This window comes from Babylonia areolata, chromosome 18 (genome assembly GCF_041734735.1).
Source record: "Babylonia areolata isolate BAREFJ2019XMU chromosome 18, ASM4173473v1, whole genome shotgun sequence".
NCBI lineage: Eukaryota > Metazoa > Mollusca > Gastropoda > Neogastropoda > Buccinidae > Babylonia > Babylonia areolata.
This window is the reverse complement of record NC_134893.1, coordinates 37,642,441-37,665,082: the sequence shown is the minus strand read 5'-3', so window position 1 is coordinate 37,665,082 and position 22,642 is coordinate 37,642,441. Positions and strand designations below refer to the sequence as shown.

Here is a 22,642-nt window from a genome sequence, read left to right as displayed (position 1 = left end):
TTTGAATCGGTACAGTGTGATCAGTATAATAGAAAAAAACACTTAAATTTCTTTCATTTCAAGTACCAGTCTTCAGTCTTGAAATTTGGGCAATAACCACAGTATTTCCCTTCAAGACGGAATGACAAGTGTTCACAACAAGGTATGGACATTTACTCTGTCTGTCACACAGAGGAGTGGAGGGGACAAATGTGGATATTGCTGAAATTTGCGCAAGCATTTATGATTTTGAGTACTTGCTGGTTTTTGTAATCCTGTACTTCATTTAGATTTGTTTCAAGTAGATGTTCACAGTTTCTTTGAGAGTGGTTGTACTGTGCGATGAAAGGAAGCCACTCATCATGGAGTGATGGCCTAGAGGTAATGCGTCTGCCTGGGAAGTGAGAGAATCTGAGCGTGCTGGTTCAAATCATGGCTCTGCCGCCGATATTTTCTTCCCCTCCACTAGACCTTGAGTGGTGGTCTGGACGCTTGTCATTAGGATTAAGACGATAAACCAACATCCTGTGTGCAGCATGCACTTAGCACACATAAAAGAACCCACGACAACAAAAGGCTGGTTCCTGGCAAAATTCTGTAGAAAAATCCACTTCGATAGGAAAAACAAATAAAACAGCACACAGGGAAAAAAAGACAAAAAAGCTTTCGCTGGGGAGAGCAGCCCAAATTTCACACAGAGAAATCTGTTGTGACACAAAGAGAATACAATATAGGCAGATCTACACCCTTGAGGCTGACAGCACATATTCAGATGAACTTTGCAGCTCTTCCTTTTTTTTCTTTTTTAAATTATAAACCAGCATTTGTTGTTGTTTTTTAAGTTGCGCACTGTTAGATATAGGTTCATTTGGCTTACAGTTAACACAGCTATTCATGCCAAAGATATATGGAATAATGATAAAAATTCATTAATATAAGAATTATTTTGGAGAGAAACAATGCACACCTTTTACAGGTCATAGGTTGATTAGTTCTGTTCAGCTAGAAGTAGAATATATTTTTAAAACACCAAAATTGTGTTACTGAACACAGTGAACTTGCTGCTTTTGCTTGGACTCGGTTGATTTTCACATCCTGTCAAAATTTGGTTGTCCTTAAATTTTTTACACTCCCCATTTGCTTACAGGTCTTAATCCTATGAATTTCTCAGGTAAAGCATTAAGACTATCAACAGTTTTAAGTTCCTACATTCACACCAGATGTCCAGTGTCCTAAAGTCTTTGTGTAATTCTAGGTTTATGCCATGAAAAAGCAACAGGAAAGCTTCACTTTAGAAATGCAGCTGCAGTTATTATGATCCTTTATACATTTATTCCCAGTAATCCCCTTAGTAATGGAAAAACAAACCAACAAACAAACAAAATGCCCAGTAATTCACCATCTGAAGTATAACAAAACCCCACATGTATATATATACAGAAACTAGTCAGCTTAAACATTTGAAACAGTCTCCTTGAAAATGTACAGCATAGAAATTTTGAAATATACCTCGTGTCATGAGAATATGCAAGATCACAGGCCCAGCATCAAGACCTATGGTCAGATATAACCTTGAATTCAAAAGAAAGGTGAAATTGATCAAACTAACAGATATGCAGGGAAAGTGTGCACTATTTGCAAAATAATTGGCTGAGTCAACGGCATCAGGATTTTAATGGAGGAAGTGGCTGCTAAAATAAAAGGTACACAAGATGAACATTCGACAACATGCAGAAATTATAAGAAACAGAAGGTGAATACTATCATGCATAGTGTGAGGAATGCAAAATATCAGTCATTCAGTGATTCATTAAACCAGTCCTTCATACAGAATATCAAAGTTATGCATAATGTGCAACTTACAGAATACCTAAATCACTAAAAATAGTAATAATCATTCATTATCCTATCCCCCATAGAAAAACTGTGCATAATGTGGCACATGCAGAATATCTCATTATCTGCTGCTAATAATAGAGATATTTATTCATTGTCATCTCTAATTTCGAAGCAAAAAAAAAAAATTAAAGAATAAAAAATCTGTGCAGTCTGCTGTTGACTAATTGACAGGAAAAGTGTTTCTTGCTGGGCGGTACATGTTCCTTTTTTTTTTTTGTTGTTGCGCAGGTTCTTAATTTTTGCTTGTTGAAGTATCAGACAATTAGATAAGGCATTCAAACTGAAATTCTGTTTTATGTGTTTGTGACTTTTCTCTGCATACAGTGGTAGTAGCAGTAGGGGTATTTAGATTAGCATTATACAGCAGAACAGCTATTTTTTGTCGTTTTAAAGTCCCATGTATGAACTCTGCCATTGATTAAAAAAAAAAAAAAGAAGGAAAAACTGTGCACTGCATTTAGTTAAACCATGCCAAGATTTTCTTTGCAGTGTATGTACATATATATATGTATAGTAGTCGTGTCTGACTTACACCATCAGGACAGCAGAGAAGGCAACTGCTGTCCTTACAACCTGGGCTTGATTTTGATTGTAGTGGAGAGTCTTGGCCAAGTGATATTTAATTGCATCTTGTTATTATATGTCTATGTCTACTTTTAGTATGTTGTTTTATGCCAATCCTTCAACTGTGATTGTTATTGCAAGTGAATGGTTGTGATGATTTGTGTATGGTTTTACTCTAAGTTTACTCTAAGTTACCTTCTAAATCTAAGGGTTTCTGTTGTTGTCTACTGTGATAATTAATTGTATGCATGATTTGCTCTAGGTTGACATCTACGCATTTTATGTCTTTATAAAGTTCATTGTATACATGTTAAATGACTGTGATTTTTGTGTACTGCGTGTGTTTTAAACCACAAATGAATTTCTCTTGTTAAGATAATAGTGTATTCTGTATTCTATATCCCCACTCACTTGGCCAAGAGGGTTTCAGGAAGTCAGCGTTGGTATGATTTCCAAAGGCTGAATAGCTCCCAAGGCTTGCATCACTTAGAACCAATGCAATCTTGCTGCAAGTTTGAAAGGCAGTGTCCTTCACTATTGACTAAACTGTAAATGACTTCTCATTGCAGTAGATAAACCATTGATCATACAGCTCTCTGCTGTTGGCACAACTGCAAGCTATAAATAATTGGATGAGACAATAAACCGAGGTCCCGTGTGCAGCATGCACTTAGTGCACATAAAAGAACCCACGGCAACAAAAGGGTTGTTCCTGGCAAAATTCTGTAGAAAAATCCACATCGATAGGGGGGGGGGGGGGGGGGGGGAAACTACACGCAGGAAAAAATGCAAAAAAAATGGGTGGTGCTGTGGTGTAGCGACGCGCTCTCCCTGGGGAGAGCAGCCCTAATTTCACACAGAGAAATCTATTGTGATAAAATGAAATACAAATACAAATAAATGTCAGTCCCTGATATAAGGCGAGCATGGAGCTGTAAGTGGATTGAGACCGATAATATGGAGGATTTGCTTGTATTGATGTGAGCTTTAATTTGATTCAGTTATTCGATTTTTTTTAAAATACGTGTTTTGAAAAATGTGTAATTGATTCCAGTTAACCCCTACAAAGTCTTATGTGATGAGCCCAAATGCCAAGGAGCCCTGTTACAGTGTTAATGATGAAGTTTGATCTTGTGTTGGTTCAAATGTTTTAGTTGTTCTTCCAGGAACTGCAGGACTTGGGTCGTGACCCACCCGCACAGTGTTCAGCCGGACCAGTAGGAGATGATTGTGAGTTCCCAGTCCTGTTATTTGCAATAATTTCTCTGTGCATGGGTGTGTTTGTATGGTTGAGCATATATGCATCTGCACAGTTGCATTTTTTCCCTTCTTTTTTTGTAACATCTAAAAGGAAAGCACAGATCAGGTTTGACGATTTCTCTTTGAATGCCGGATCTATGCTTTTCTTTGACAGATATGAGGATGCATTTCAGATATGGTTTGGTGGCCTAATGGTAACACTCTCTCGGAAGTGAGAGAATCTTAGTGCACAGGATATACTCTTGAGTCTATTTTCTCACTCTCTGCTAAACCTCAAGGGGTGGTCTAGATATGAATATTCCTATGAAACTATAACCTGGTCTTGGGTGTAGCACATTCAAAAGAACCCTTGGCAACAAAAGGGTTGTTCCTTGTGAAATTCTGTATAATAATATACTTTGATAGGTAGAAAAAAGGAAGGAAAAGAAAAGATGCTGCTGCACTGAAGTGATGCAGTCTACCTGGGGAGAGTAGCCCAAATTTCAGATACGATACAAGTTATGAAAATTGTGTAATTTGGTGCTGTTACAATGTTTACACTGTTTCATATATGAATTGTTCAGTTTTGGCTTCACACATTATTTATTTATTTAAAAAAAAAAAAAAGTCAGTGAAAACAAGATAGCCAGAATTAACAGTACATATTCATATTGAATTTACTTTTTATATCTTGACAAAGGAACAGTTCAGTTGGGTTGGTTGGTTGGTTGTTTTTTTATTTTTTTATTTTATTTTATTTTTATTTTTATTTTTAGGTCATATAGTATCGTTCAGTTATATGTAAGCACAAAAGGAGTAAGAGTGGCTGAAAATTTATACTGTGAAATCCAACCCATGAATCCTTTGTAGTATTATAACTTAAGCCAAAGTGATAAATAATTTGTTTTTACATAATCATAAGTTTTTTTTCTGTAAACATTTCAGTTTACAGTTCCTTCCCTGATATTTTGGTTGTGTGTGTGTGTGAATTGGAGATCTGAAAAGGTTGAAAATTCAAATGATTCTATAGATTCTTATATGTATATTGAATCATTGATTCTTGAAACGTTTAAGTGGATGAATGAAAAAGCTGTGAACTTTCTAGGCCTTGATGCATGTTGTTGGTTTATTTAATGGATAGGAAAATACAAAATGTGAGTTGCCAGTACTTGACTGTAAAGAAGATGAATGCTACAGATTAAAAAAACTGACTGCATATTCTGAATGATATTGATGTAAATTGTGAAATGTCAATTTTTGTTTTGTGGCATTGTGTGGAAGTGATGAGCAGTTGCTCACAATTGATCATTAATGAATGTTTAACCAAAAAAAGACAGCAATAGAATTTTAAAAAAAAGTCATGTTATTATAATTGTATTTCATTAATTATCGGTATCATACTGGTTTTTGTTTTAACATAAGATTATACCTTTTTATAAGTTTTAACAGAAAACCCAAAATACAGATCTCAAGATATATTTCCCATCCAATGATTATTTAGTGATAATGATATTGATAATGCTTTTTTTTTTAATTGCAGTGTTCCATTGGCAAGCCACAATAATGGGTCCAGTAAGTAAATCCTTTTCTTTTCATATATTAGTTATTTAGTTATTAGTTTCGATAATTAATTTAGTTTCCTAGTCCGCACTGACTTTGCATGTAAGTTTTTCTTTGTTATGAAAATGGTCTGATGAATTTCTTTGAGCTGGAGATCTTTCACTTTTTTTTCAATTTCTCCTTTCTAATTGTACTGTTTTCAGTATTGTAAGTAAAAATGTGTAAATATGTTAACTTGAAATGTATTATTTGGTGTCATATACTGTACCATGTCAAACAGATGCAAACTAGCCCTGTCGGTTTGCCCTGTTAATCCAAATTTTGTGCAGCTAACAGTAAAGACACTATACATCACCAAACAGAGAGTATAATTCAAACTCCCTTTTTTTTGTTGTTGCAATTTAAGATAATTATATCTTCTGCTCTATCTCCAGATTGGAAAATGTTTTGTCTGCTAACTTCTATTAGTTTTGAGTCTGATGTGTATGCCCTTGAGTGGCTTGACCTCCACCTGCCCTACATTTTTCATGAGTACGATTCACACTTCAGTGGGTATTGGTGAGGGTGGAGGAAATGTGTCTTCCTGTTGAAAATGTACTTTTAATTTGTGCAATAATATGATTTGATGTAAAATACGCTTTTTCTTTGGAGTGAGACAGTACTTTTTTTTTCACGTAATTGTTAATAATTTGAGTATGAAGTAATGGTTACATGTTGTAATGTGGGTTCATATAGCTTTTTTTTTTCTTTCAGCCTGACAGTCCCTATCAGGGAGGGGTTTTCTTCTTAACCATACATTTTCCAACCGACTATCCCTTCAAACCACCCAAAGTGAGTATTGCATTTGGAAAAACACGAATTGTACAACGAACTGAATAAATACTACAAGACAAACCAGAAACTATATGGATGGTTTGAAGCTTGAAGATTGTTTCGAGAGTTTGACTTATTCGTATAAAAGACAAATTTCTTTTACCTCCAAAGTTACTAATTTGTAGCTGTAAGTTTCAGTGTGACAAGACTGTGTGGCAAAATTTTTAATGTATTTTTGTTTTTAACCCATTCAGTGCCTATAAGATGTCAGTTGACGCCCTGCACACAAAGTGTTGCCGTTGTGCCTGTAAGACATCCACTGGCGTTCTACATCTATTTTGATTTTTCCCTGATTAGAGTTTGATACAGTGATCTTAAACAGAGTCTGAAAGGTTAGTTCAGTGTGTCTAGACTATAAACATGCTATTCAAGAGAGCATTCGTCAGATGGAAGACCCTTTTCATCTCAATAATGATTTACAAAATGGACCACTTGGAGCGTGTATGTAAAGTAGGTCGGTCCGCGGCCACTGTGGCTGTGGTTAACAGCGCAGTCCAGACCCATAATTTGACCATTTTCAACTCGCTCGTTTCACTACCAAACTTAATTAAATGACACCAATCTTATACTGGAATAAAGTTCATTCTTTCATCTATCTTCCTGTGGTATTTGTTTTTATCATTCGAGTCAAACTGGTATGTGCCGGGCGTTTAAACACAAAGGGTGTCGCGTCGATTTTTACTGCGGTGACCGACTCCGCCGTGCTTGCCGCGCGAGCAGAATAACATGTGTGTCACTCGATCGTTTCGCGCTGCATTGTTTGGCCATGTATAAATTTAAAAACTATGTCACTGGCAAGCCAGGATTCTCAAGTTTAGATTTGCTAGAAATTTGTTGGGGTTTTCACAGAAAGTAGATCTGAAAGTCGCAGCGAAAGTGTGAGACTGATGTTTGCGACCCTATAACATACGAACCAGTGTTTCAAATCACGAGCAAATTACAAGAAAAGAAAGTTTAAACTATGTACTTTCAAGTGCAATTCATGGCTTTTTCTATAAAGAGAGAGTCTCGAACGCGCTTTGGAAGAAAAACGAGTGACCGATTTCGGATCCCGCAACGCTGCTCGACCATGGCGGCGATCGAAGCCGTCTGCTCGTCATCATCGTTTGAAGAATGGAAAACACGCCAACTTACAGGTTTGTAAGCAAATTTTTTTTCAATATGTTTATTTTGAAAATAAATGTAAATCATATTTTTTATATTTTGTGGGTTTGGATGAATCCTAACAACTTTGCTTCAGCAGTGTTGATGTGTAACTGGGAACAGTAACGCTTCGTCAGTCACGTTATTTTTTTAGCACAATTATGATTTTTTATTCAAAAATTTACCGCGATCGACAGCTGTATCTAGAAGATGAAGTGTCAGATTATTCAGTAATTTTTTTGTTGTACAAGGGTTTTGAGTTAGTGAGAGCGGATTGATGGTTTAATATTGTGACCGACGTCGGACAGCATGGGAACACGTGTATCTTTCCACTTCTGTTCTGGTCATCAAACGCCAAGACAATTTCACGCGTCTGTGTGTGTGTGTGTGTGTGTGTGTGTGTGTGTGTGTGCGTGCGTGCGTGCGTGCGCGCATTAGTATGTATCTTATATACTAAGAGTGTATGCACAGAGTTAGTGTCTGTTGAACTGATGTAGCATGCATACATGAGGTTGCCTGAGTATGGATTAGTTTGTGTGTGTGTGTGTGTGTGTGTGTGTGTGTGTGTGTAAATGATTTAAAGAATAAATAACTTATATGATTAGTAAACATGAAATAAGTTTAAGATATGTTGTTACATAAAACTTACATCAATTTAAGTGAAACCATTACAGTGGAGTAGTAATGAAATTAGTAGATCATGTATCAGTGCACATTCATCACACACTCATGCATGCACACATATAAATGATATATATGCAAAAGCATCTATGAAATGAAAAAAAAAAAGTATTTTAAAGCATTAGAGCTGTCTCAAATTTCATGCCTGTGTATTTCAGATGATGATCAGTATAAGGGCCTTAAGGGCGACTGTTGCACACAGTGGACGAAGAAGACCACCATCAGCACCCAAGGTTCCATCCAACAACAAACTCTTGATGCAGTTAAATATGTTAAAGCATCAAGAAAACAAAACCTGGGGGGAAATGGAACATTTTCTACACAAATTGTTCCCAGAGTGTACCTTTCCACGTGTGGTGTCAATAGTTAAGGAATTCAGCAAGTGTGAAACGATCAGTGGTGCTGAATGTTTTTTACAAGAAAGGAAAGATTCATGCATCTTCCCTGGCCCCTCCTGTCAGAAGTTTGGAATTACACGTGCAGATCTTTTGAAAGGAACTGTAAAGGACTGTGAGGCTGTGAGTTGTCCTATTGGTCTTGTGTCTGAAGTATGTCACTTAGCTAGGATATTGAGGATAAAGGATGCAACATTGCATAAATGACACCTGGTCAGAGATTTGCCACCAACCCAACAGCTCAAATTAAAACTGGGGAGGCTCAGAGCAGATGAGGCTCGCCTGCGTAAAAACAGAAGTAAACCAGGGGGAGAGAGTGCACTTCAAGATTTTTTAGAACTTCCTTTTGAAAGTGCAGAGGTCATCAGAGACAGCAGGAAGAAGCAAAAAACTGTCAAACAGCTACCTCCTACTTCAGACCCAGAGCCAGCATGCAGCAAAGAAAAAAATGAGGACATTATCACACAGGAACTAAGAACAACGACAGAGGAGGTGTCATTTCTTAAAGCAAAACTGAGTGAAAAAGAAAGGGAACTGCAAATCAAGGATGCTGAAATGACTGGACTTCTGTTATGTCAAATATGCACATTTACAATTACTCTGGTGATATCTTACAGCATAGTATCATCATGATTGTAAAAAACTTGCTCATTTGTTACTAAAAACCATATACTTTGTGACTGTTTTCATTGTTATTTGCATTTCTGATAGCATAAAGTCTTCCAAAAAACTGTATTCTACATGCTTTTCTGAACATGCACATATCTGAAATGTTTTTGTAGCTTGAAAACTTTCTGAGATATCAGCATTATAAGTCAGCATGTTATCACTGTGAAATCAGGCCATTCGACACTTGACAAAACTGAATATTTTGCTATTTTGAAGGCACTGTCTCTCTCTAAGCATGTTCTTGAGTAGGCCAGAAAAAATTCAGCATAAACTAGGTATTGGTGGAACCAAGTACAGCAAAGAACAATGTGGTAAGTCTTCATCTTAAAATTTTATGACAGTCTAAAAATAGCAATTTGTTAAATCTGTCAAAACGCGTCATTTTTGCACATTTTTAGACGCCGTTTTCTTAAAAACTACTGGGTATAATGCAATGAAAATTTGCATGTGAACTTAGTTTTTTATGTTCTTTCCAATGGTGTAATTAGTTTTTAGATATGTTGAATTTCAAAATTTAAGTGGTCCGACCTATGTAAAGAGGGTTCGCCTCACATGTCAGAAAGGCGTCAGACACTTTGTAAAGTGAAGACAGTGGTCCCAGTCATTGGATTTACACATAGCAAATTTGTGTTGATGATTATGTATAATGATGAGAGATGGATATGTCTTGTCTTAAGTTTCCATCGATCTTGATGGTGATGACGACGAAAGTGACAGCAGCATTCGACAAGTTCTTCAGTCCATCTGTCCAATCAGACATCATTTCTGAGCGAGTGACCATGACTGAAGTGAAGGCACAGTAATTTCACAAAATTTGAAAAGAGGAGGAGGAGAGATAGAGGAGTGTTGTAAGACAATAGGTCGAAGGCCAGACAGAGGGTGGGTAAGGGTTCGTGGCTCTGATCTGTCAGTGAACTGGCTTTTCACAGTGATCAGCTGCCCACAGAATGGCAACAGCCAGTCATCCACAATTTTCTTTAAATCCAGAGTTAACACTAACAGATGATAGACGGGAATCACATGCTTTTTACTTTTTCTTGCATTTTGCCGCAGATCAGTTGACCATTTTCTTCATAGTGGAGACAAACTGGATGCACAGTAGACACTTTGATAGATCAGTTACAACCAGGAGAAAGGGAACGTCATCAAAGCGCTCTCTCCTGGAAAGGGGGACGCTCTTACGTGTTAGAAAAGCATGACAGCTCAGTTTCTGAGAACATGATTGACTTTCATCTTGTCCGAATCCAGGTATGTCATTGTTGGGACAGTTATTCACTTTCATGACAACAAGTGTTATCATAAACTTTTAAACCATTTTATTTTCTTTTACAGATATAATCAGACAATAAGCATGCTATTTCCAGCTGTATTTTGGTTTTACTTTCTGGATGTCATTCGTGGAGGTGGAAATACACCTTTTTAAAGCATAAAAATTCTTATAGTTATATTCACTTTTAAATGCCTGAATAGTTATCTAGATTCAAAATAATTGGGGAAAAAACACAAATTCAAAATCCACATTCATTTTCCTTCACAAAAGCGTTGTTTTTATTCTGGATCTCCAATAGTTTTTGTGCTGGAATTTTTGAAAATTAATACCCCGGAGTCCTCGAAATTCCCTGGCAAAGGGAGAGCACTTTTTTTGTTGTTGTTGTTGACAAAATTCTCTGGCACTGAAGGAATTAAAGGTCTGATCAGTTGTGTATACAACTGTTCAGCAATTTCTCCGCTTTCTTATTCAACATTGTAAATCCTTATATTATTATTCACTGCTTTTGCAGTCACATAACCCTGCGTAATTATGCACACTTACCCTCTGCATATACCCTCCTGACTTGGACAGTCATTGACGTATCCATTAGATATTATTGAGTACTAAGTACCTTTTTCAGTCATAATCAAAGGTAGGAGAGTGATGGGTTTGAAAAAGCACATTCCTTTTTGTTGTTAGTTCTGTTGTTGTTTTTTGTGCGTTTTAGCAGAGCACTCTTTTTTTTTTCTTCCTAATTATGATTGTTAATGGACTTTTTCCTTAGGTCGCATTCACAACCAGGATCTACCATCCCAACATCAACAGTAACGGCAGCATCTGTTTGGACATATTGAGGTCACAGTGGTCACCAGCTCTCACTATCTCTAAAGGTATTTACACTTCCTTGAAAATGTCTGATGTACGCAGTGCTCATTATGCTTGAGATGGATGCCAATGCTGAATTTAAATGGGTTTTGTTGTGCGACTTGTACTTCATCCAGTCTTTCATGTGCGCTCTTGTGCAGGAACACAAAATGGACATCCCCTATAATGCTTGTCATGCCACTCTGCAGATAACGTGTGCTTTTATGCCGGATGACCAGATTTTGTGTCAACAGTTGTAAAAGCTTCAAACCTTGCAGAAAACTTTTATCACCTCCCTGAACTGTTGTGTTCATTTTTCACTGTGGGGCAGGGTGCGGTTTGATGTACATTGTAAATCACTGACATCTTCTTGATCATTAATGAGCAGAGCTGCTTTCAGCAGTGCTTGAGTAGGAAAGACCACACACATTGCAGCTGTCTCAGGGACTGGCTTGCTTGGCCTGTGTACTGCTGCGCTGAGAAATTGTGAGTATACTTGTGTAGTGAAAGATTGCAGATGCATGGTTGTGGCAGAGCATTATTACTCTCAGCTGAATAAGTACTTCTCCATGGGCAGATTTCTCCTGCTGTGACATAGTCGGGGGAAGCTTTAGGTATTGAGAATCAAACATTATGCTTTGCTCATGTTAAATGAGCCTGATTTAAAAAAAAAGAAAAAAAAGAAGATTTTTCACTACACATACTTTACCGTGACCCGCTAGTGCAGACTCCGGCAGGGAGTCCGATTCCTGGAGTCCGATTCCTGTCCTGTGCAAACTACTATCCACCGATATGGAGAAAACGAAAGTAGCTACAGCCGATTAACTACCAGAAGTGGGTCACCTCCCCTCTGTATCCCTGACTAGCTTCCACTTTTTCCGGCAGCCATTTTGACTCCTGATCCTGTGCTCTTCATGCGGCTAAGTTTTTTCGTATTTCTATCAATTCTTTGACTCGCACGTTTTGTATCTGATGAAGACTTGCATCAGGTCACAAACTTACTTAGCTCATTTGGGCAATCAAGCTAAAATTATGGCGCAATCGCAATCGTAAGGGCCCTCTACCTCGGGTTCTTTCAACAACAGGTACAGGTTCAGGTACAGTATTTGGGGCAGAAATTAAGCCTTGCGGCTTATTCATGCCTCCTCCACTCCCTCCGGTCTACCCCAGACCACAACCACCTCCTACACCTCCTCTGATGTCATCTTGGGTTTGTTTACCCACACAAAGGTCAGTTGTGCTGTTTCCTTCTTTGACTCGATCGATTCGCGACCGCGCTCCGCGTTTTCTCGGCCCTGCCTTCCCCATGCCCAAAATTTCAATGACTGAGCATGCGTTCCCAATGGGGAATCAACACGGAATTATGTCCGCCGCACTGCATACTCTATCAGTATGTTTTTCGTTGGTGACGGCGGCCGGACAACGTATCCGCGCCCCACACGTGGCATGCCCTGACTGCCTCACATCCGGTGGCGACCGTGGTGAGTCAGGGTTCCCTCCCTCTAGGTAGGGAGGAAGGTGGACCACTAGGGGACACACACAAGCCCATCTGTGTGCACACGCTCATTGTTTTTCGTCCGTGATGGTGGCTGGACAACGTATCTGTGCCCAGCACGTGGCATGCCCTGACCGGCTCACATCCAGTGGCGATTGTGGCGAGTCAGGAAGCCCTCCCTCTAGGTAGGGAGGAAGGTGGACCACTAGGGGACACACACACCCATACGTGTGCACACCCTCCGTGGCTGGAACATCCAATTCAAGGGAGGCAACATCCGCTTCGGCACCCTTGCCAGTGACCGCTGCGGTTACCTCCCTTGCGCCGGCACCACCCCTTGCCCACAGGGCAGGTACGTGCATGGCCCATTGAACTTCGGCAGTGCTGGTTTCTTCTGCCCCACCGCCAAACTCTGCTGTTACCCAGACTAATACTGGTACTTCCACGTTGGAGTGCCTCTTTATAACTCGATCCTGCCACTCGGCAGTGCTCGGGCCGATCTTGTCTATCCCTTTATCCGTCAACACACAAAAGCTGAAGGTCGGTCCTCTCCGCCGTTCAGCTACAGGGGGACGCACATGCCATGGCAAGCTGACTGACTTGCCACCCCCTTGTCCACGACATCCATAACACTAGCTTACGGCGCCGTCATGCCACATACCCTGACCGTCTTGTGTCCGATGGCAGCCGATTCGGGTAGGGATGCCCATGGCACTAAGGGTCATTATGATTATTCCCCTTGCGGTTGTATTCACCAGTGTAGGTTACGGTGGCATTGATCCACAGACTCCCACACGCAGCATGACACCCCTCCCTCTACAGCGAGGAAACGACACACCAAGGGATATGTGCTCTGAAGGCACCATCCTTTTCACCGACAATCGGCGCCAAGGGAGGCAACTCTGCATTTCTAACCTAGGTGGTTGGTGATGTAGTTACTTCCCTTTCGCCTACACAGCACGTCACACCAGCCCCCTTTACTGACCACCAACGATATTTTTTCGCATTCTCATTGGGTCTTGCTGCCCATTCATGGGCTTTATACAACTTTGCACAGCAACTGCACCTTTCTTGCTGTTTCTCAGGCTATGTACCACTGAACTTTTGGGTTCTTCATCCGCCTGCACTTGCACACAGTCCTCTGCAGGCAACCAATCCAGTTACCTTTCTTTTCTTGTTATACACAATAACATGAAATAAATCACAGTATTTTCAGTTATATTCATTGATTTATTATCAAAATCAACAACAACAACAACAAAAAATATATATCTCAAGCACACAACAGCCGTTGTCTGTTTTACTCATGCTGACTCATGCCCTCCAATGGCTAGTACAGCAGATCAACAGCCATTCTGTCCCAACTGCTCCTCATGGCTCCATCCCATACTTTAAGTGTACCACACAGGGCCAGAGGCCAGTCTTGGATTTAGTCCCTTTTCTCAGTTAGTGCCTTCAGTACAAACTTTCCTCATGGAGACCACCTCTTCCATTAGGAACCCCACCACAGAAAGAGACTCCATGGCCTAGAGGCATCTGAAGCACACTCCCACAGCCTGATCCAACCCAGCTGTTGACTGCCTACAACATTCCATGTGTTGATCCAACATGCCACACCCGTGCAGAGAAGCCACCAAGTATCACGTCTCTTGTAGCCTAATTCCTGCCATTCTATACTCAGGCAACAGGCCAGTGTTGCTTTTTGTGGCTACAAAAGAAAGGGTGTGGGGGTGGGTGTACTCACCACCTGTAGCTCACATAGAGGAGCTCTACTGATAGGACGGTCATACCAAAGGCAAGCCCAATATCCTGGTGGACTGCCTGTCTGGGGCCACAGATCCCTTCAAACACAATTGTTTCTTTCCCAATTGGCCCACAACCGATGTTGACTTGTTGGATCAGGCCACGTGCACCTTGCATTGAGGTTCAGCCTCCACCTGCCCTCTTATGTTTCTCAAGGCCTTCATGATAAACCGTTCACCCTCTAGCTCAATTTAGAAAACCCCACAGGGTACACATTTCCACCTCTCACTTTGATTGGAAAGGTTCAACACTAGTTCATCAGTGACTCCTTGACCACTCTTGCGAGATTAGCAAGACATCTCCGTCTCAAAGGAAAATCAATGTGATTAAAGGCATGTATGCAGACGTAGGGTTGGGACTTACTGCCTCCTCAGCCAGAGTTCATAAAGTCAGGGCATGGTCCTCATCTCTCGCCTTGCCCACTCAGGAAAAACTGTGCTACCATACTGATTTCTACCTGAGAGACGTCTCACACTTCAGCAAGGATGGCTCAAGAGGCATCGCCTCTGCAGTGGTCGCACAACAAGCCATCGCTGTGCACAGACAGTAGAACAGGTGAGCCCTCCACCTTGTCGTGTCATTCTGCACTAGTGGGTCACGGTAAAGTATGTGTAGTGAAAAGGAAATTTTCTTCCTAAAATTATGTTTATCTAACATACTTACCATGACCCACATTTAAGACCCTCCCGTCCTCCCCACTTCCTGTTCTCTCTGTACACTGCACTGGTTACAGTTAGGTGCCGTCAAAAGAGGAAGCTAGTCAGGGATACAGAGGGGAGGTAACCTACTTCCAGGAAGTTATCGGCCGTAGCTACTTTCGTTTTCTCTGCATAGGTGGATAGTAGTTTGCACATGACAGGAATCAGACTCCCTGCCGGAGTCTGCACTAGTGGGTCACAGTAAGTATGTTAGATAAACATAATTTTAGGAAGAAAATTTCCTTTATTGACTTTGTGAACTTAGCAATCATTTTCAATAGATTTTGATAGTCCCATAGTTTAGTTGTGGAATTAAATCCATGGTGTTGAGAGAAATAGCTGGCCAGGTTGTGTGCAGGTCAAAGTAATGCCCACAGTCAGCTTGACTTTTAGAGGAGCTTTCTATTGGAAGTTGTAGCTATAGGAACACTGACCAGTACTGTCAGCTTCCATCCAGTTTTTTTCTATTTATTTTTTGTTTTTGTTCACCCCGCCCCATCCACTTCCCTCACACAGAAATAAGCACAGAAGTGTTGTTCTTTTCCTCTTTGACTTTGCAGCCTTGAAGAGAGGTCCGGACCGGTTTATTTTTGAGTCACATGCATGAATATAAATATGTAAACAAAATAAATTTATAATCACCAAACACATCCCTTGTCTGGGTGTGTGTCCATCGGTTATAAATGTGAACAGGAGTTATAGAACACGTCTCCCTCTTATTTCAAAGTGACTTGTATGAAAGACATCTGTCAGGGATAGACCATCGTGCCTGGTTTAAATGTGTGTCTGTGGGTAATCTGCCTGAGGCAAGGCAAACTGCCCGAGGGTTAGCAATATCTGGCATTCAGGAGCACAAAAGCCTACCCATGGTTCTACAAACCCGAAGGCAAGTTACCCTTACTATTTGCCAAGGGTGACTCGCTGCCCACAAAGCAGAGGTAAATATGGCAAATGTTTTTGTTGCGTTGGTTTTGTTAAGGGAAAACAGGCGTTTTGTGGAGAGACTGTGTCTTGAATACGACCTCTGATAGTTTGATTTTATGTAGTCAAAAATGACATATTGAGACTGGCAAACATTATATTCCATATGAATTACGTATGTCGCTGTGAAGTGAGTGCACTTGCAGACAATGAATTATGGAATGCCAGAAGTTTGCAGATCATCAAAATCCTTTCATTTCAGATAAATATTTGTATCTGAACTCCATTATTTTATTTTTGCAATTAGCTGAAAAGCAGGGAGGACAATGTGTTGGAATGCAGAAGTGGTCCCTAGATTTGACAGATTGCTGACTCCTATTGATGCTTTGCCACTGAAGCTTTTTTCTTCTTAATTGTCAAACTGAGGCGCATTGCGAAGTAAAAGAGTATGCACTGCCACAAGGGAATCCCCAGGATATTTATTTATAGACCACGGGTTAGCTGTCTGAGTGCACTTAATATGTCTTGAAAACAAAAAATAACTGAGCCTTCAAGGCAAACTGTAACTGCGGGTCCCTGCCCTGTCATGGGTAACTTGCCTTCAGGCAAAATGATTTTTGTCTTGAATACGGCCCCAGGCTGTCCCTAAATAATGTTCTGCGTGTGTCCACTCTCTGCTTATTTTTCAAAATCTCATGTGATGGTTGATTTATATTGCACTTTTGCAGAGATCTTACATTAAATGGCGGTTTGATGCTGGGAGGGAGGAAGTACCATGTCCAGTAGAAGGACTTGATTCTTTTATAATGGTGATTCGTTAGTGATTGCCTGCTCAGCTGCAGTATAAAAATGTGTCATAACTGTCTGATTTGATATAGTCACTGAGTATTATATGCATATCATGCTAAGTACTGAAATGTTTTGTTTTTTTTGTTTTTTTTTTGTCTGTTCACAGTGCTGCTCTCAATTTGCTCTTTGTTGACGGATCCCAACCCAGATGACCCCTTGGTGCCTGAAATTGCCCGCCTGTACAAAACTGATAGACAGAAGTACTTTGAAAGCGCAAAAGAATGGACGCGGAAGTACGCCATGTAACGAGACCAGGAGGTAGGGGTACTGATATACCATCTTTTGATGATACAGAACTGGGTGACTTTTGATGATGAGTTGGATTTTTTTTTCTTCTTTTTTTTTCTTTCTCTCTCTCTCTCTCTCTCTCTCCCCTCCCCAATCCAAAGGACAGGGCAGCTTGGGTTGAACTTGTTGATGTAATGGAGGAAGTGATGAGTAGTTCAGTAGAGTGTTAATGAACTACCTCTTCTCTTTGTGAGCCACTACTGTACTGTTATGGATATCCACTTTTTGAAGCACACTTTGCTCTATAAATCATGTCGTGTCCTGAAGTCCACCGCACAGATTTCCTATTTGTGCGGGCCATTGGTGAGGTGCTCTAAAAGGGATCACTCATATGAGTTTCCATTCTTTTTTTCTTTTCTTTTTTTGATCCCATTTTAACCTGTAACAATATTAGAAAAAATACAAGTTGTCAAATAACGATACATCTGAAAGTATTTAGAGCAAATATTGATGGATTGCTTTTTTGTTTGTTTGTTTTTCTTTTTTTTCCTCACCCTTTTTCACGAGTGAATCATGTCTGTTGTCAGTACTGCAGTCAAGTTCTGTTTAGATGCTTTGTTGATTTCCCCCCCCCCCCCACCCCTTTTTTTTCCCCCAGGTTGATCTGTCATACTAATTAGAGATGGACATAATTGTCATTGAATTTAAAACTGAAGTTTGTAATGGTTGTGTATTTTAAATATACATAGGAAAGTAGATATGATACAAAGATTAACACTCGCCGTAACTCGGGGGATTTTTCTGTACAACCAGCTCTTTTGTTTTGTTTTGTTTTCTTTGTTTGTTGAAAGTAATTCTGCTATTTAAAAGGTGTCTTTTTTGTTGGTGTGTCAAAAGGGTAGTTGTGAACTTGTCTGCCAGCAGTGTGTAATGTTAGTTAGGGAGAGGGATGTTGGAAAACAAATTTCATGGAATAATCCTGGAAGAATGGCTGTGCACCTGTAAGTGTCCATATTGTATTCATCAAACCATACAATATGCTTTGTAACAAATTCTTGAAACAACTTAAAATGTTTATTTCCATTTTTATTTCCTTCAAGAAGAAATAAAAAAAGACCAAAGATTTTTTTTTTGGACAGCTAACTTGTGGATGAATTATTTTGGCACAGCTATCTGTTAACTTGGAAAAATTAACTGCAAGACTGTGTTTCTTTTACAAGGCACTTTTTAAATTGAACAAGAACAGGACACAGTTGTTGATCATTTATATTCAGATGAAAGGAAATATAATGACACACACAAAACAACGAATTGGAAGCATGATTAATAAGGAACAGTTGACAGAGCAAATATGAAGAATAAGAAAATCTCGGCATTTTTACAACATAAGTAATAAAAATAAAGAGGTTTTGTTTTTGTTTGCTTCATCTGTTCTTACTTTTTGTTTTTCTTTTTTTTTTTTTTTCGTAGAAGATTAGACTAACCTTTGATTTAACTACAACCTTGGGTTTTCTGAATGCATATGTTCATTAACTGATGATTATGAAGAGTGACTGTCAGTGGCTTCATGTTCAAGTCAAAATGAACACCTCAATTTATTTTTCCTTCCAGAGCAGCCCAGGCCAGAAATAAGTGGAGTAAAATCATCTTCTGTAAGAGATAGTCTTTTCCCTGTCAGAAGAGAAATTAAGTGGATGCCATGATGTGGTGTCTGCAATAATGTATTGCTCAGTATACTCAGTCATTGTCTCCCAAGGGAAGATCATGCTACTTGTTCTCTTTGCTTCAGTCCTGGTACTGACAGTATTTGAAGTGTTTGAAGAAATGTGAAGACTAAGTTTCTATTGAAGCTCTGTGTTTTCCCACCCGTAATGTGGAACATGCTCCCAAGTGTGCAAAATGAACAGCTTTGCATGAAGTGGCGCTACTTAAAAGTGAAGAAGGGAAGTGTTTTGCATGATCCCACATTGAGACTTTGGACTCTGTTCAGAACATGAAAAATAAAAGCAAAGGCTGATAAAGTTGCAACATACCAGACATTCGGTTCACGGAAGGAAAACACAGGTTTCAACAGATGCTACTCACCCAGTTGGTGTGATGCAGCTAATCCATATTCAGGAACCTCCAGTTGAGAGTTGACTTTTTTTCTTCTTTTTTTTTTTCATGAGGGGGTTTAGTGTGCATGTGAAAGCATACGATCTAGATGTGATGAAAAATAGTTTTGTTTGGATTGAATGTTAAATTGTCCATGATGACATAAGGTCAGTGTACTTCTTTTTCTTGCTCTTCTGTTTATATATAATTGATGAGTAGATTCATCTTTTTATGTTAAGACTGGAACAAACTGAATTAGAAGCCTTTGTAAATTGTAGATGAAACTAATCTTCTTTCATTAAAACAAAGTGTGTATAGTGATTGGTTGATTTTGCATTTTGTGCAGATTGTGTTGGTTTCCAGAAGACTTTGATTTTTATAACTTCTTAGTTACGTATACACTGTAATACCTTTTGTACATGAAGACCAGGAATGAGCATGTGTGAGCGCGTCATCTTTTTGTGTTATTGAAGAAAGATACAAGTAAATAAATGTGATTCATTTTCCATTGGTGCACGCTTTCTGTGTCTTTGCTGGCCAGCTGTCTGTGTGGGTGTAGGTCTCCAGTTCTGCAGTCAGAAGCGGTAAGAGATACTATGCAAGCTATAGCCAAACTCAGCTTGATAAATTTATATATTAGTATATATGCTTATTTATAATTGGTTTCATCCAGTCAGTCTTTAAGGATAAATGAAGTGTTTTGATTATCATTCTTTTTACACTTATCTGTTGTTCAAACTGTCTTGAAATTGGGAGCATTGATATTACATGTTTTTTTGGACCGTAAGATACTAGCGTTTGTGATCTTCTGCTGGGTGTTGGTTTGGATCTTCAGGTTCAGAGATGTTCCAGTTTATAATCAACTTAGGTGTGTATGGCATTTAAGTCACATACTGTAACTGTCTTTTGCCTGCATGATGATTTCAGTTTGACTGACTGGGTTGCTCAAGGTTGTAATGCCTTGGAATTGAATTCACCACACCTTGCAAACATTCATTGGTGATATAAACTTAGCTAATAGGTTTGCTTTAATGGTTGGCATGGTAAGACCAGGAAATCAAATGATTTAACACATTTAGTAGTTTCATCTAGGACTATCCATTCTATGATGATTGCATGTGTACAACATCTGGCATGTGGACAGTATTCTGTCCCTTTGTTACCCTCATACATCATCCACAAAATTTATTCACCTGTATCATGGAAGTTGAATGGCGAAATTTGGGGAGGGTGGGGGAGATTTCTTTTTTCCTGACGTGAGACTGTTGTAAATGTCAAGTTTAAAAAAAAAAAAAGACATTTATCAACTGGCTTGTGTGTGCAGGTTTATATGCAGGTTCCTTTTTTCTTTTCTTTTTTTATGGCCCTGATATCTGGTTTCAGTTTAATTTTCAAGGTCACAGTGGTACATCCAAATATCTGGAGATGACATGACAGGTAGATTTTGTGGCATCGATCCTATCTTCACTCCCGTGCCCCCAATCAGTCCCAGTTGCAGCAGATGTGATGATCAGTTTTATCTTCACCTTCTCAGACAGCTATCCAAAACAAAACTTGCCATCACAGCAACCTTAGACCTGAGACCAGCTGTTAGAGCTGTGGTTTTTGAAGCAGTGTTGTCTGTGAACCAAGATGCTACTGAGCAAGGCACAAGAAAGGATGAATGCTAACATACTCTCATAATATTTCTGAATAACATTGTCTTTTACATCCAGTCTGGAGTGGCCCTCAGTTTAGGTTTCCAGTCTCAGAAGACCTTTGTAAGATTAAATATTTAAATCGTACCAGCCAGAGTCCCTACAGTTTGGCATTTTCTTGTGAACTTGACTGTTCCATTACGTACTTTCCAAGCTGCCTTAAGAACTTCCAAGGTACCTTGGGTGCTTCTGTGAGTTGCAAGGTTCTGCATTCATTCACAGAATTTCAGCTGTTAGACTGCAGGCTAGACAAGTTTCATGGTGATCTCCTTCAAAGTGCTTTTACCCCTCACTTTCCTTTCTTTTGTTTTTTTTCATTGGAACTCCAAGAGTTTACCATCCCCTTTGTGTGCATAAATGAGCAGACTTGAGGTGTATGTGAGTGACATGACTATTAAGTTTAAACAGTTTGAGTTGTTTGAGGTTATTCTGTTGTTTTTAACTTCTTGATCTCAACACACAGTAATTCTGGTAGTAGATTTTGCTTTCAAGTGTAGATCCTAGGTTACAGAGCAGATGACTTCACTGTAATCTAAACCAACAAAAAAGTTTTATTTAGTTTACAGTACACGCAGCACTTCATTGCTGCACTGTGTTTCAGGCTCCATGTGCTGATGTATGTTTGAAATTGGTTAGTAAAGTCACAAAAAGACCTAATTCATACAGTATGGTTGTCAACTTTCTCAGGTTCACCAGTCCCTTCCCATTATATGCACCAGCATATTGACATTGGGAGAAGCAGCATTGTCTGTGGGAAAGATAAACACATTTGCTTGGAAATTAGGAGCTGGTATTGGATTTATAAAAAGCAAAACAAAACAAAAAGCGTCCCAGTTTTTGTAGCTGAATACAAAACTTATCATTTGGGAAAGGGTGAGGAATGCTACAAATCATGGCATCTTGTGCTGGAATCATTTTGATAAAGTAAGATTTTGAAGGGGAGTTAGGGTAGTTTATTTTATATGGATCAGTGTTAGAATGTGTGTGCATGAGAAATGAAGTATGGATTCTCTCTTTTTCTCTCTTTAGAAAAAAAGTATATTTGTGTAACCATTGTTGTTTATAGTGATGTGCATCTGTGTAAGGAAAAGAAATTTGCAAGTCATTTATGAAGGGACTCTTATCAAAATTTGTAAGTTACAAACACTATGAACACAAGTTCCGGTTCTGATGGTTTTATAATCATGGTTATGTCCTGTTGGGGAGGATTTGGGCATGCCCTGTTCATAGACTTTGTGATGCTTCTTCAAATTTTCCAAGAAAAAGTAAGTGTGTGAAAGGATGAATATAAATAAACAATTTTAAAAAAGTGAGTCTAAAAAGACTTCTTGCATTGTGTTTTCTAGCGTGTGGTATGTTACCTGGTTGGGGCTGGGGGTGGTGGATGAGATGGTCAAAAGAGATCTTTCAACTTCTAAGGCACTTTGCCACTGGGTAATAAACTGCTGGAAACTGGAGGCATTTTGTGGAGCGCATTTCTTTGTCAATGCCAGATAATTTTCGGACGAGTTCATTTTTCAGAGAACTTTGCCTGTGTCTTGAGATCTGCTGAAAATTAACATACCACACTTTAACTCATCTCCAAATTTAGAAAAATGCTTGGTGTAAAATAAAAAGCAACAACAACATAAACATTTTCTTGCTTCAGGGTACCAATTTGAATCACCACCTAAATAAAATGATTGGTCTATAGCCAATATTTGATGGTTCATGGTCAATTGCCCATATTTGAATGTTCA

At 39.2% G+C, this 22,642-nt stretch overlaps 1 protein-coding gene across 1 annotated transcript in view; it reads left to right on the top strand.

The window, feature by feature from the left end:
* The window catches only part of LOC143292727 (ubiquitin-conjugating enzyme E2-17 kDa), a 23,128-nt gene extending 912 nt beyond the window's left edge, over positions 1-22,216 (top strand). Inside the window, exons 2-6 of the mRNA XM_076603259.1 lie at positions 3,609-3,672; positions 5,222-5,253; positions 5,995-6,072; positions 11,039-11,144; positions 16,991-22,216. Of these exons, the coding sequence (XP_076459374.1) occupies positions 3,609-3,672; positions 5,222-5,253; positions 5,995-6,072; positions 11,039-11,144; positions 16,991-17,130 (420 nt within the window). The 3' untranslated portion in view covers positions 17,131-22,216. The remainder of the gene's footprint in view (positions 1-3,608; positions 3,673-5,221; positions 5,254-5,994; positions 6,073-11,038; positions 11,145-16,990) is intronic.
* The last annotated feature ends 426 nt before the right edge of the window (positions 22,217-22,642 follow it).